This window comes from Rutilus rutilus (assembly GCF_951802725.1).
Source record: "Rutilus rutilus genome assembly, chromosome: 11".
In the NCBI taxonomy this organism is placed as follows: domain Eukaryota; kingdom Metazoa; phylum Chordata; class Actinopteri; order Cypriniformes; family Leuciscidae; genus Rutilus; species Rutilus rutilus.
Window position 1 is genome coordinate 9,283,748 of NC_140216.1, and position 15,762 is coordinate 9,299,509.

The 15,762-nt window shown below is 35.5% G+C and overlaps 1 protein-coding gene across 1 annotated transcript; it reads left to right on the forward strand.

The window, feature by feature from the left end:
- The first annotated feature begins 3,411 nt into the window (after positions 1-3,411).
- Positions 3,412-14,372, forward strand: laptm4b (lysosomal protein transmembrane 4 beta). The gene is made up of 7 exons (XM_084422764.1): positions 3,412-3,700; positions 4,915-5,032; positions 7,866-7,939; positions 8,144-8,266; positions 8,349-8,447; positions 9,076-9,171; positions 11,684-14,372. The coding sequence occupies exons 1-7, from the start codon at positions 3,605-3,607 to the stop codon at positions 11,756-11,758; spliced, it is 681 nt and encodes a 226-aa protein (XP_084278890.1). The 5' UTR covers positions 3,412-3,604; the 3' UTR covers positions 11,759-14,372.
- The last annotated feature ends 1,390 nt before the right edge of the window (positions 14,373-15,762 follow it).

Genomic DNA, 15,762 nt, shown 5'->3' on the forward strand with positions numbered 1-15,762 from the left:
TACACGACATTCCTCCCGGGTTAGTGACATCACCAACCCTAAAATGTACATAAACCCCGCCCCCGGGAACATGCAGTCCATGTTGAGAAGAGGAAGAGTTGTGAGCACATTTGTGAGTCTGCTAAAGCTGTCGCATTCGTCTTTTCACATGCAACACAGTACGTAACACACATGCAATAGCATGTCATTATTTAGGCATCAGTTCCCACACAAGAGATTTTATAGATTATCATGACAGAATATGCAAATCAAAGACTTGAAGATAGTTAACTCCACATCAGCAACATAAATTCATCAACTAACCATTCAGAAACATCCTGTTGCATTCTACATGTTGTCACTTCTTCTTTAGTCTCTCCATTATTGTCCGACTCCAGTTTAAACATAAAAGGCAGAACAGTTTCGGACATTTTAGTGCTTGTCTGTGTGAGGTAATCGGAGCTGCTAACACATGAGCTCTTGAAGCTCCACCCTCTGTGCGGGGAGCAGCAGCTCATTTGCATTTAAAGGGACACACGTGAAACGACGCATTTTTACTGACCCTCAAAAAGGGACAATTTTAACATGCTGTAAAAAATGATCTGTGGGGTATTTTGAGCTAAAACTTCACATACACACTCTGGGGACAACAAAGACTTATTTTACATATTGTAAAAAGGGGCATTATATCACTTTATTAAGAGAATGCGACAGGGCACTTAATAAAACCAGAATCAACTTTGGCTTGGCTTTTCAGAAATGGTGAGAACTGAGGGATTTAAAATGTTGTACAAGCGATGCAGATATGGTGTTTTTATTACTCAAGTGAGTAAGGTATTTTATTGAACAGATAAATTGTCATAGCTCTCTAACAGAGTTAATTATGAAGCATTATCTATTGTGAAGGGTAATTTCATTATGGTTTTAGCGCTGTGTGTGCTGTAATTTATTTTCAAGGAAGTACCGTGTCTATTAATGGGTAAAGCTATAGTAACATCTTCAGCTAGTCAGCTTGAGATCCTTTCCATCTACACTGGTTATTTCTCTTACGCCCAGTAGTGAGTGTTTTATGAGCAATAGGACAAAGAACCATATTCAGTCACACAGGGCCGAAGCACAACCAAAACAATGTTCTTCCGCAAAATGCATGCAGTTTTGTTTTTTTAACTGTTAGAGGTCAAAAGGTTACATAGTGGACCTTTAAAGAAATGCAATCCTTTTTATTATTATTATTTTATTGTTTTTATATTTTATCATTATTATTTTGAATCTAACAAAAACATGCACTAGAAAAATATACTGGACAATATAGATTTGGTGGTTTTCACTAGATTTTCCTGCATCCTGAATTGTGCAGTCTCGTGTCACGTGTATGAGACTGACCTCTCCTACCTATTTCTCATTTCATTTTGGATCTGTGGCACATAAATCCTTTTCCATTGATTTGTTCTTCAATTTGTTGATTTATCTGATACGATAATACAGTAAAATAGTAGGCTGTTATAAAATATTTTTACAAATTAAAATAACTGGTTTTGATTTGAAAAAATGTTTTGTATTTTAAATGTAATTTATTCCTGTGATGTCAAAGCTGAATTTTCTGCATCATTACTGCGGTCTTCAGTGTCACATGATCCTTCAAAAAATCATTCTAATTTGATGATTTGGTGCAAAAAAAATTAATAAAAAAAATTCTGATTATTATCAATGTTGAAAACACTTTATATCATAATGCATCTATATATTTTTATGGAAACCGTGATACTTTAAAAAATATATATATTTGATGAATAGGAAGTTCAAAAGAACAGCATTTATTGGAGAATTTTTTTATTTTTATTATAAATGTCTTTACTATTACTTTTGATCAATTTAAAGTGTCCTTGCTGAATTAAAGTATTATTTTCATTACAAATATTTTAACTGACCCCAAACTGTGTAATCATTTTAGTTAAAAAAAGGCTTGTACAACTAAACCCAATATAGACCAACTACAAAAAATTAACAAAAACAAATGAATGAACACACACAATAAAACTAAGCTTTATATTTTTACCTAAAGGCTAAAGAACAATTAAACACTCAGAGGATATATATATATATATATAGTAACATTTTAAGATATTTGTACATGGCAAAGTGAGAACTGTAAAAGTTCCCCATTCCAGGTGAACCAGTGAACCTTACACTCTTTGTACAGCCACCATGTTGATTTGTTGCTGTTAAACTTTCTTTGGATGAGATCTGTAAATCCCCTGATGCAGAGATGAAGCTGCCGCCCACAGAGGCTTAGTGGACACACACACACACACACACACACACACACACTATCTCACTGGTACGGGCCATCTGCTCTCCTCCTCTGTCACGTAGAGCAAGCCCTGTCCTCATCAACACTGAATCCCTTCATATAATCTCACTGGAGATTATCAACACTTTTGTAAGCAAGAGGGGGAATAAATCTGCATCCGAAGACATGTTTGCTCCAGTTTTTACTTGCGTTTCTCATATCCATGTGTATCACCTGTCACTATAGGGATGGTTTTGTCATTATAAACGTTTAAATGTGTTTGTCGATCACAAATGAAAAAAAGAAGTGAGATCATCTCAATCGTTTATCCAACCACGTTTAGTCAAAGAGCAGAGGGAGACGAAGGGAGACTGTGATTAAAAAAGCACCCCGGTTATGTCATCTGTGGAGTTTTATAACATAACTCAATAAACATATCTCAAACTGTGCTTGGATTTGCCAAAATCTGCAGTCAAATCAGAGATTATATATCATATTCTTCATGTTGGAGCAATTTTTTATTATTATTAAATGTTAGGCCTATATAATACAGTAAAATAGCTAATATTATGAAATATTATTACAATTTAAAATAATTGTTTTCTATTTGAATATATTTTAGCCTACATTCATTCTAATATTCTGATTATAAACATTATAATTATCAATGTTGAAAACAGTTGTGCTGCTTAATATTTTTTATGAATAGAAAGGTCAAAGGAGGGGGGAGGGGGCATTTATTTTAAACAAAAATCTAGGGCTATTTTTTTATTATTAATGTTTGAAATGTTATACATTTAATACAGCTTATTAATTACAGTATGTGTTGGTCAAAATCTTTTCCATTTTTACTGTTTCATAAATGATTTAGTCTGTTATTTATTTTACTGGCTATACCTATAGGTTCCACTGTGACAACTTGCCCCATGTAGAATGACAATATTGTTGCTTGTCACAAAAGGTCAAATTATGCTTAACTGTTTCTTCCTAAATGTTTTACATCATCGTTCTCACACAACACAAAAATAAACCCAAATTTTGACTTCCCGGCGTGACGTCTGCAGAGTCAAGTGACTTGGTCTGGAACAGCGAATTGCACCAGAGGGCCCCTGACGTCACACCAAATCCCCCTCTGGTCACGTGGTGCGGAGATGAGCTGGATTAATGCAGCGGTAGGGAACAAACGGGACGGGACGGGAAACGGAAACAACACAGGATTTAACTGCGACGGTGAGCTGTAGCAGTAAAAAAGAAAATCCATCGAATTATATAAAAACAAATCTTTAATATAAGCTAAAGACACATGCACTAGTCGTGCAGTTTTTGGACGGAAAGATGATGATTTCGCCGTGGGACAGATGGTACACGACCAGCTGCTGCCTGTGTTGTCATGTACGGACGGGCACCATTATCCTGGGCATCTGGTATATGGTGAGTCAAGACGACTTATTTTAAATAACATATGTAACGTTATTTATAGTTTTTATTTTATTTTATTTATAACCAGCATAAACTATTTTTGAATATTGTTAGTAAATTATAAATATTTACAGAATTCTAATTGAAAGTTTTTTCTAAAATTATTAAAAATGGTCGTTACAAATATTGTGTTACCTATCTAGACAGCATTTTTGTGCATGCCTATTTCTTGATGTTCAAAATTCTGCACACACATTTATGATTCATAATGTCGTTGTGCTGATGGATGCTATAGATAAAGCAACACCGCTGACAGAATATGACAAATAAATCAAATATGAAAGAGAAAATCTGAGAAGAATGAAATAATTTAACCACTAAATGATTGTTTAACAACGCGTAATTGCTCCCATGATGTCGTGCTTCCTCCTAGTTGAGACTTGTTTTAGAAACAAGAGCTCCTTTGCGTAATATAAATAGAAAAAAGAATCCTTGATCTGATGCTTGAAACTGTTGGCCTAACTAAAGAAAGTTGTCTTATCGAACTGTGTCCAAAGACCTAAATATAAGAGATACTAATAAACAGTGGAATATTCTAGTCACCTCCAGTTTCTTCTGCATTGCAAGGAACAACAGAATTCATTAACCTAAAAACTACAGTGACGTTTATTGACACGGACAGGAAAATGCTTCCACAGACAAAACATTATCAGAGACAATGAGTGAGGATAAAGGAAATGTGTGTCACAGATTAATTACATTTTCGATATAAATGTCCTTCATGAAGAGCTAATAGCATAATATGATTGATTGGTCTTTTGTTTGGTCTGCAAAGTCAAACAGCACTATATATATGTATGTATTATATTATAATGTTATAATTTTATGTATATATACGTATATAGCTTATACGTATAATTATATATTATAAAGTTATAATATTATGTGTGTGTGTGTGTGTGTGTGTGTGTGTATATATACATATATAATACATGGATATTAAAATATCCAAATGCCTAATAATAAACTAAACAATAAACTTTGTTAATCAGAATACTTGTATTTAATCCGAGCAATTTATTCCAAAACTCAATTTACACTTTAAAACATAAGATTCCTGTTTTCTGCTGATCCTGTTTGCTTTTGCCTAAAAACAAATTGATCTAAACATCTATATTGTAAAAAATTTTTTATAATAATATATATATATTCTATGTCCTTTTCAGCTCATCAATGCAGTGGTTTTGTTAATCCTGCTGTCGGCTCTTAATGACCCAGTCCAGTACCACTACCACCTCACCAGCTCCGAACTCGGCACGGATTTGGACGTCATGGACGATGCAAGTACGTTTGAGACATTTAATCTCCCATAGTTATTCAATTCCAGTATGAACAAACAGATCAGCATCAACTTTTTAAGTTCAGCAAGAACTCAAAGACTGCTATCGTATTTCCTGGTGGTATCAGCACTGCTATAGATTCTGGCTCTGGTGACTGATTAAAACTGACTCTCATCAGCAGGATTCAAACTATGATTCCCTGTAATTGGTTTGGGCTGCTTTGCATCTGGCCTCTGTTATATGAAGCCTGTTTTGTAATAGGCGCTGAAGTAGACAGTGTACGGTTGAGTGTACTTTAACATATGGAGGAGATTATGTGGATGGAGCTATTTCAATGACCAGCACCAGTGCTCTCAATTTACTTACAGTACTGAGAGCTCGAGCATCTAAAATTAATTTTATAGTTACAGTGTCTCATTCAGAAGTGTCAGAGATTAGAAAAACTGTAATATTAGCCGTTGACTGAACTGAATATATAAAGAGGCCATATAATGCCCTTTTACAAAGTCTTGATTTTGGTCTACTAGAACAGCTTTTCATGCTTGCATGTTCAAAAAAACACCTTATTTTTCACATATTTCATAGAATCCTGTAGAATTCAACCAATCAAATGACAACTATGAAACTTCCGAAGTGTTTCCCATTTTGTGTGCCTTATGCATCCCTTACCCCTTTTCCACCAAGGCAGTGCTGGTGCCGGTTCGGAGCCGGTGCCTACTCGCGAACCAGTTCTTTGTGTTTCGACAGCCAAAGAACCGGTTCTCGGCCAGGAAAATTGGTTCCAAAGCGGCACCAACTCTTTGCTGGACTAGAACCGTTCTTTTACCACGTCATGCTTACGTCGGGGGCTGGGGGCGGGGTTATTGTCGAACTTCTTCTGGAACGTAACCTCCGTCTATAGTAATCCAGACGAGCAGCACAAATGTGTCCTAAACGTCTTCTTCTGACCCCAATAGAGGATCGCAAAGCCAGGAGAAACATTTGCAGAAAGACGATGTAGTCCAACATTGTAATTGTTACGCTTGAAGTTGGGAAAGCTAAGACGTATGGCAACGTACACAGTGACGAAACGACGTAGTTCGCTGGGCTCTCTAGTCAGTGGAAAAACAAACAGGTTCTGAGAAGGTTCGCAAGTTGAACTAACTTTGATCCAGCACCAGTTCCAAACCAGTTCTTTTTTGGTGGAAAAGGGGTACCTGAGGCTGAGAAGTAACGCTCTGTTTAGCTCATGTCTCTATGAAACCCCTCCTTCCAAAAAGCGCAATGTGCTCTGATTGGCCGGCTGGACCAGTGTGTTGTGATTGGTCAACCACTTCGAGTGTGTTTCGTAAATATCACGTCCCTTACCATAACCGCGAGTTTCAAAACACTACTAACGCAACTCAACCAGGCCTCACCCCTCTTTTGCGTATGCCTTTGGCAGGAATTATTTAAATGAGGAATATTATGGCATGTTCGTTCCCGGGAGAAAACTCAAGACTACAATGGAGGCGTTTCAGGGAGTTCAGAAACAGTGCGCACTGATATAGAGAATAACTCCCTTTCGAGTCGACTTTGTGCCATGTAACTTTGCACACCTTTTTCATGCTCAAACAGCAACATTACACAGTAAAGAAAGTTGAAAATGTAAAAAAGTGTAATAGGTCCTCTTTAATGTTCAATGATAACATAAGACATTCCCTAAAAAAGGCCATGAATCTCCCTGTTGCCAGTGTGTTCAAACAGTCTCCCTTCTAGAAACTAGAGAAGTTAGTTTACTTGTTTTCCTCCACTATGTGCTTACTAGGCTGTATTATTATCCGTAAAACTTATATTTCTCAAAAACATGAGATATGCTTGTGTTTTGGAGAGAATGAGTGTCTGGTGGTTGTTTTGGCTAATTCAGTACTATAGATAGTAGGTCAGGTAACTAGTTCATGAGTGCCTGTAATGTCTTGTGAGCACTTGGCTGAACTACTAAAATTTTAACTCAGGCAGGCAATGTGACTGGCTCATATATCAGGCTCTAGCCTTTTCTGATAAATTAGTAAGTTTGTTCATAAATTAATCATTTAGAACGTCAGCATGAGCAATTCATGGTCAGAGTGGTTTACCAACAGATTATTGAAATGATGGATAATTATTATCATTTTAATTAATAAAATTCATTACAATTTTCATAGATGTATTTCAGTGCATTTCATTGAAATTTCAATGCATATTATTTCACTATGAAAATTCACTATAATTTACATAATGTAATTTCCAGTTTGTTAATAGCTCTGGGCATTGCCACAGATTTTCTGATCTGATTAGCAGTCTCAATTTACATTTTATTTGATTCTGATTTGCAAAGTCTTCTTCATTTAGTACAGTCTGATTTGTATTTTATTTGGTTTACCTGACTATATCTACATTTGAGTTTTTGATTAGATATATCATTTTGAGTTAATTTTTAAATAGATAAACATAATTTTGAGTTCATTTTTGATTAGATATATCTTATATTAGATGAACTGATACTTTGAACCGTACAAGGAGGTAATCTCTAACTTTGCATTACTATAATATTTACGTTTAACATGAACACTACGAAACAGTCAAATTCAGTAACATTTTCTTTAACATTTTTTCAAAACAAAGTTTTTTTTAGTGAGCTCAGCAGAAACTCAACTAAAGAGTGCAATTTGCTGGACAGAAAAATAATGTTCAGTGAGATTCTTCTCGTATTAAAAGATCAATCTGATTTCAGATTGAAATTGAAAAATCTTTGTTTACCCAATCCTAGATGGTTCATACTGGCCATTAAACTCAATATTCATTGTGCAGATCTGATGTCATTTGTCTTTCCTCCACAGACATGTGTATCGCTGCTGCAATCTCATTGCTGATGATTATGATTTGTGGAATGGCAACCTATGGTGCATATAAGGTTTGACTATTTACTTATTAAAGTTCTTCCATCATTTACTCACCATTATGTTGTTCCAAACCCATAAGACTTTCTTTCTTGCTTTGAATACAAACATTAGAGTGAGTAAATGAGATTTAAGGATCATTTGAAGCTCATTCTGACTCTGCTAAATTGTTTTGTGCTGAGTAGTAAAATGATTTCTTTTTTTTTTCTATTTTTCAGCAACATGCTGCGTGGATCATTCCTTTCTTCTGCTACCAGATCTTTGACTTTGCTCTGAACACACTGGTAGCAATAAGTGTTGTTGTTTACCCCAACACTATACAGGACTATCTTCAGCAGTTGGTAAGGATCTCACGACTTTGAGTTTTTGATATTGCAAATTATCATTCTGTTAGTGACTCGATGTGTCATTATGTTTTAACAGCCTGGGACCTTTCCATACAAAGAAGACTTGATGTCCACAAACAACATGTGCCTAGTATTAGCAGTGCTCCTCTTTGTTGGATGCATCTTAGCCTTTAAGGTAATGCGAAACAACTGTGCTTTCGCTTCGTTGTGATCTGCCAGTTTATTTTTGGTTCTAGTGACTAGTGAACCTGACTGCTTCAGACAGACACTGTGTTGTCCCTCTAGAAGCCTGACTTTTACAGAAGACTTCAGATGTGATACAAATCGCTTTATGACAGCCTGCGCGCATTAGAGAGAGGCAGATTATTCTTCTGGGATAAACAGTGTGCTAAAATTAACCTCTTAGCTTGCCTCCCCATGGTGTTGTATGCATGACAGTCTAATGGGTTGTTTATTGCATTGTGATTTTGACTAAAGGTTTAATTTCTTGAAAATTAAAAGCAGATATTTGATCGACAGTTTTTAGATTAGTAGGCACTGTATTCATTTTGCAGTTCCTCCAATATAACAGCAAATAGCTGAGGTTATAATTACAAATGGGGGGGGAGTGAAAAAAAAAAGAAAGGTGACCAGTTTTTGCACATTAAATATAGGGAACAAAATCGTGATGTTTATGTTATTTGTCCCATATGATCTTGTTATATTTTCTGTATCTGTGGCTCATTATTTTTTATTGCTAAGCCATATGCGCATGATTTATGATGGTGTTTTATTTAGCATCAACGGCTGTTCTTTCTCTTTAGGCTTACCTTATTGCCTGTGTCTGGAACTGCTACAGATACGTCAGTGGAAGAAGCACTACAGAGGTCCTGGTTTATGTCACTACAAATGACACTACAGTAAGTCAAGGGTTTATTTGAACGTACACTGTTTAATGGAGTCTTGTTTCTTTACAATCACATTTGCAGATGTTTCCATAATGAACACACATAAACTACCGTTCAAAAGTTTGGGGTTGGTGACGCTTTTATTCAGCCTAGATGCATTGAATTGATCAATAGTGGCAGTAAATACTTTTACAGGGCTACAAAAGATTGATATTTCAAATAAATGTTGTTCTTTTCAACTTCCAATTCAAGAATACTGAGAAAAAAAGTGTTTCATGGTTTCCACAAAAATATTAAGCAGCACAATTATACATTAATAATGCTAAAAGACTAGGTACATGGAAATTGATTTTATTTTAAAAGCTATTTTAAATTGTAATTTCACAGTTTTACTGTTAAGATAAAAAAATCCAGTTCCTTTCTAATTCCATTAATGATTCTTTTAGTACATTTGAGGAGGCACCAAATAATTGATCCCAGCTTTATTATTACCATATGTAACTATATGAGGTTTATATTTTTATATACAAAATATTGGATAAAATTAAATTACTAAATATTATAATTCTCTTCTGAATGTGTATATTTAATATTTGTTTCGATTCAGGTTTGAAAAAAATAAACAAATTATAACTAATAAAAGGACAAAAGCAAATAACACAATGACACAAACTAAACATAAACTAAAATTAACATGAAAGCTAATTCAAAATATTAATAAAACTAAAACAACACTCAAGTCATCCGTTCACAAATCATGCTACACTAGTCATGCTGCATATTTGTCAGCAATTTTTTTTTAAATGGTCATGAACCATTAACACAAATAAATAAAATCATCCATTTCTCAGTTCCTGATCCTTCACATAATTCAGTCATGAGAAACAGTCACGTAGCCTGCTCTAGAGTTTATCTCTGCACAGCTATAGGGGATGTTCTGATGTGCATCCCAGCAGGATCATGAATGATGACGCGCTCCTCATGCCCTCAGTATTGTTGAGTCAGTGTTTATGGAGGGCATTAGAGAGGGCACTGTGCTGTGCTTCTAATCCAGTACTGTCTGCCAGAAGAAATCCTGTCTTACTGCCTCTGTCTATCTGTCCTGCTGCTCTGTTGACCCTCACAGCCCTCCAGTCACTGACGACTCGCATATACGAAGAGTTACATTTAACGCATTTGACAGATGCTTTTATCTAAAGTGACTTTCAGTGCATTCAAGATATACGTTTTATCTGTATCTATGTACGCAATCGAGTATAAAAATATTTGTATTTTTTGGGGGTGGGTGATGATCGGACTAATTGGATTTCCCGGGTCACTCAGCTGAATTCCACAGCTTAATGAGTGGTCAGATTCTTTAAAAAGAGACAGAAAGAATAGAAATAAAAGGCCATTGAGAAGCATAGGGCTTTTTCACTATTCAGCTGCAGGCCGTTACGTAACTGTCCACACTTGTTTGGTTCATTTGAAATCCGCTCGGATCCGCATTCCAGCCATCCTGACAAGGTGCGAACGCGATCCCCTCGGGGCGTTCATGACCATATTACTAATTAGCTCATCTTTTCATAACAGTACTTAAAGAATGTGGTCTTTCAGAATTTTGGTTGGTCTTTCTATATAGGGAGGATGAACTTTTCTCTGCAGTGACAGAAGAGAGCCACGAGACACTCTTATCCAGAGTGGCTTGAAAATGCTTTAGTTTTATGTGCGACTCGGCCGTGGTTTATAAATGACTAGCAAAGCAACAGGAGACAGTAGAGAGAAAAGAGATGAGAAGATAAAGGGCATGAGGAACGCAGGATTCGAACCTGCATTTTCCACATGAGCACCATATCTCAATGGCTATTTTCAGAATACATACTACTGTGCTACTTTTACTATATCTTCAGTATATAGTATGTATAGATATTATTGCTACAAATGAATGAATTTGTTAACATGGCCACAAATTTATTATTTTGGTGCCTTAATTTAGTTAAATCATTATTTAATAGGAACAAATTAAGTCGGTGAAAACAAATTGTTTTGTTGACCTACTGCATGACCTACTGCATTTGCCAAAATATGCATAAAAATATGTATTCCACAATGCAATGCTTTCCACTCTCATGTCCAATGTGGCAAAGTAAACCAGAAGTAATATCAGACGTGAGATCTTGAAACTCTTTCTTGACTCATTATGCAAGCTGATTTGATGTTTTATTCCAAAAATGGAGTTTTAATCCAAAAATGTCATTTTCAAGATGAAATATGATAGTTATATGGCAAGCATTTATTTAGCATAATGTGCTGTTTTACATACTATTTTAGCGGTTTATATTCAGTTAGAAGCAAGCTAATGTTCATCGCAAACATTGCTAACGTGTCTTTATCATGTGTGCTAACTGCTACAGCTCAAATTTATTGTTTTCGTTTTTTGTGTCATGATTCGCCTAAGAATGGATGGGGATTCCAATACAGAAGAAATGGGGAAACATGTTATATAAGGAAAGCATTTACTAATATGCCACTGCGTTCATTTCAGGTACTACTTCCACCCTACGAAGAGGCGATCGCCATTCCACCGAAGGATCCCCCTCCCCAGTACGTTTCGGCTTGAGAATCGCACCACTTTCTTACTACGCTGCCCCCAAACCTTCTCCAAAGAAAACAATCTCTTGTCACAATAGCCCATTCCGTCGCCCCGGTCTCCTGTTTGTCGCTGTGTGACGTAAGTCTCCTCTCTGGAGGCAGCAGTATGACTTTGAGACGCCCTTCCCTCGACAAGGCTACCCAGCTGTCCTGGCAACCCAATGCTGTGTGTCAGCTCCAATCTGATTTGCACTTTCGGCGATTATGTGTGGCACTGGCCTTTTTAATACTGTGAACTTCTCAGTAGTGTTGTCGTCTACTGATATACCTGAGATTTGAATGCAGCGTGCATGATGATGAACACGGGAGTTACGTAAGAGCACTTTTCAAATGGGAATTACCTAGAAATGTCCTGAATGTAAGAAGCCGGCATTTTCACTTTAATTTCGTTGTACTGTACGAAATGAAAGAAATTTTAAGTCTGGTTCAGAATATAACTAAATTAGTTGTTAAAAAAAAAAATGTAACAAGCAATGCTACACAATTTTATCTAACAAAGTGAAATCTTTCAAGTCTTCCTTTATACACAATGCAATAATTTGTTAATTAAGTATTTTTTAACAAATCTATTGCTAATCATTACTTAGATGTCGCAAGGATCAGTTGTTCCTGCTGTGAACGGTTACAAAGCTCTATACACTTAATATACGTGATGACTGATTTAGATGAGAAGTCAAGTAGATTTGAAACATTTTAATGATTCTGTTGACTGTGTTTCATGCATCGTGGGGGATCGGACTTCTACGGAGACGCTTTATTTGCATTCGCTTGCAAAATGTTTGTGATCTCCAAAAAAAAAAAAAGTGTTTGCTTGCAAAATGTTTGCAAACACGAAATAAAAAAAATGCGTTCGCTTGCAAAATGTTTGCGTTCCACCGAAAAACGTTGCATTCGCTTGCAAAATGGTTGCGATCTCCAAAAAAAAAAAAAAAAAAAGTGAGTTCGCTTGCTAAATGTTTCGCGATCTCACGAGGAACTTTGCGGTCGCTCGCAAAATGTTTGCGTTCTCAAACTTTGCTAAAATTGAGAAACTCAGGGGACCGCAAAGGTTTTGCAAACGAACGCAAAGTTTCTCGGGGGAACGCAAAAACATCTGCGAGAGAACGCAAAAGCATTGAAATATGTCCCTTTAGGGGCTCTGTCTAAAAGAAAAACAGAAAAAAAATCTGAGTTAAGGTGCGGTCACATTTACTGTTTCAATAGGAATCCACACGATTGTAATGGCGGAAGATTTTCCTTCGCAGATTTCGCAACAGATTTAAATTGGTAATGCGAATTTGCCGCGTTGATAACAGAAAGCTACATGGTTTCAAAGCGACTTCTGTGTGAGCTGTGTTTCATGCATCGCTACACTATTTGACAATAGTCAATGGACCTTTTGCTCAAAAAATGTCAGTAATGTGGCCACATGTTTACAGTGAGGCACTTAGAATGGAAGTGAATAGCCATTTCAATATTAGACCTAAACAATGTGTTCATATGATTTTAGTGTGAAAAAAATGTGATTACATCCCATTTTACTACTTCTTTGCCATGACATGCCTAAAATTCTAAATTGACTATAAAACGATTTAAAAACCTGAAACTGCTTAAAACGTAAGTTTTAACAGAAATATTAATGTAAGTGCTTTCATAAAATTAGAAGCTTCACATTTCTGCTTTTAAATCATCCAAAAATTGGTCCCATTCACTTCCATTGTAAGTGCCTTGATTTTTTTTTTTGTTGAGATAATCAACAATGTCACAAATGTTGTCGCTTTATCGAAACGTTCATTGAACCAGGACAGTGCTCAAATGAATAAATGAGAATTATTGTCATTTGTTGAAGTTACATACTCCTGTTTAGAGTAGTATAACTTTTCTGTCATTTTCACTAGGTTACAATCTGTGGCTGCAGACTGCAATGTTTTTGCACATTTGAATATTATTTATTCATGTAATTGTCTGTGAATGGTGTTAATCAGTAATCGTGACAAATTAAAAGTAAATTACGTTACTGCCGACAGTAGATTAGCACCTAGCTCAGTTTAAGCAACATGGCGTCTCCCCCAGTCGTCTCCAAGCTTCTGTTATTGGGAACATTTTTTTCATTTTTATATACAGTGGCTATGCAAGGGTATTTTGTAACATGTATCCATAGCTGACCATGACTAAGTACTTGCATTTAATCATTATGGTAACAATAGGTATAGAAGCATTAATGAACGTATTAGAGATTGATAGATATAAACATTTCCTTTCATTGTTCTAAGCGTAGACTTTCATCTTCAATTCAGCATCTCAGATTCAGCTTCAAGCAAGCAATGTTTTTCGTGAATCAATTTTCAAAGTATTCTGTGTATTTGGAATTTTGCTTTTGGTATCAAATGTGACCTGTACATTTTAATTGTCATGATATTCCTCATGAAAATGAAACGGTTATCAATGAATATCACAAAAATGAATTCTCAGAAACCCAGAATAATGTTTGTCAGTAGGTAGAATGGCTGTGAGTGTTTGTCTTTGTCTTGTTACACATCCTGTATTGGGTTGACACTGGCTTATGTCTTATTCATGAACAATAAAATATTACAGTAATGCGTCATTATGGCTGTGTATCTCTTTATTACGCAGGTGAATAAATAAAGATAAAGGATAAATACATTGTTAAACTATTAAGTATACAGTATTAATTATATGATTCATCATTAGTGCAGTATTATTGGTTTGATAACATTTACCTTTGCATGATCAGAGGAGAAAGATTCACTTCCTTTTTGGATGAGCAGAACTGTCAGGGGTTTAGTACTGTGTTCGTAAGAATTTACAATACACACACTTCATCCACTGACCTATTTTTGATGGTTCAGATTCCAAGGATACTATACAGTGATGCTGTAGAATATAAAACAAAAACACAGCTTGCATGATGTCTTTTCCGAAATAGCATCGTACAGTTCCCCATTTATCATTTTTGCAAGCTCACTGAACACGCTCATTACATTTATCTGTGTGGGTATTTAAGAATTAGACTTCAAAACTGACGACACGTGACTGAGGAAACTAGGGCATTCACTTCACTGAAGAGAGCTATTGATGTTTTCCCTGCTCAAGCGCTTTAGGCCTGTCAGAGTTTTATTTTGGTCTGAAAATCCTTAGGAAAAAAGTATGTCGTTGCAGCAGCACGTTTCTAATGCCTCAGCCTCAATGTCAAGAGCTGTATTCATCATCGGGGAATATGTAAACAATGTAATTTTGAAATAAACTTAAATAACATAATTGAGTAAAATAAAAATAAAATGAGGAATGAAGCAAATCAAATATTTTATCTTTAAATCTATAAAGGACAAATACCTCTTCTAATTTTATATAATATAGCCTAATCCTATGGGAAAACATCATGAGGAAACTGCTTGTAGCGATTTAAAATGCCGTCATTTATTTTTCAGTCAGGCTAAATTTACTCTAGACATCATGGCTTTCAGAATCACTTTAAGATTGCAGAACATAATTAAATATCAATAACTTTCGGACTACATTTTCAAACCAAAGGCAAATATCTATATTCTGCTAAAAGTGTGTAATACACTCCGAGTTCTGATAAAACGATTCGACTGAAGAACTGTGGATAGAATGCATTAGATATTGCGCCCTCTAATGGTAAAATCATGTTATGTGTAAATTTCAGCAATGTTTTTGTGTGGGGTCAAAATGGCAAATTAAATTGCATGTTTTTTTGGCATGTGTGCAAAATAGTAAGTACAAATGTCTACAATTTGCACAATAAATAAATAAATACACATGGCTTATTGATAAAACTGGTGAGTTGATTCTCAGGGAAACTGTCAAATTCTTCACTACTTCTAAACATTATTTCATCGTGGGAGTCATCACATGCTAAATGATCCATTCATTTATCAAAATCTCTGACATACATGTTGCCTATATTCCATAAATATCTTAAATTAAATGTTTGTAATGTCTGCTGAATTG

Excerpts from the sequence above, each read along its gene's own strand:
- laptm4b (XM_084422764.1), top strand. The coding sequence starts at position 3,605 with ATGATGATTTCGCCGTGGGACAGATGGTACACGACCAGCTGCTGCCTG. Across the intron at positions 3,701-4,914 it reads TCCTGGGCATCTGGTATATG|CTCATCAATGCAGTGGTTTT; the intron begins GTGAGTCAAGAC and ends TGTCCTTTTCAG. Across the intron at positions 5,033-7,865 it reads GGACGTCATGGACGATGCAA|ACATGTGTATCGCTGCTGCA; the intron begins GTACGTTTGAGA and ends TTTCCTCCACAG.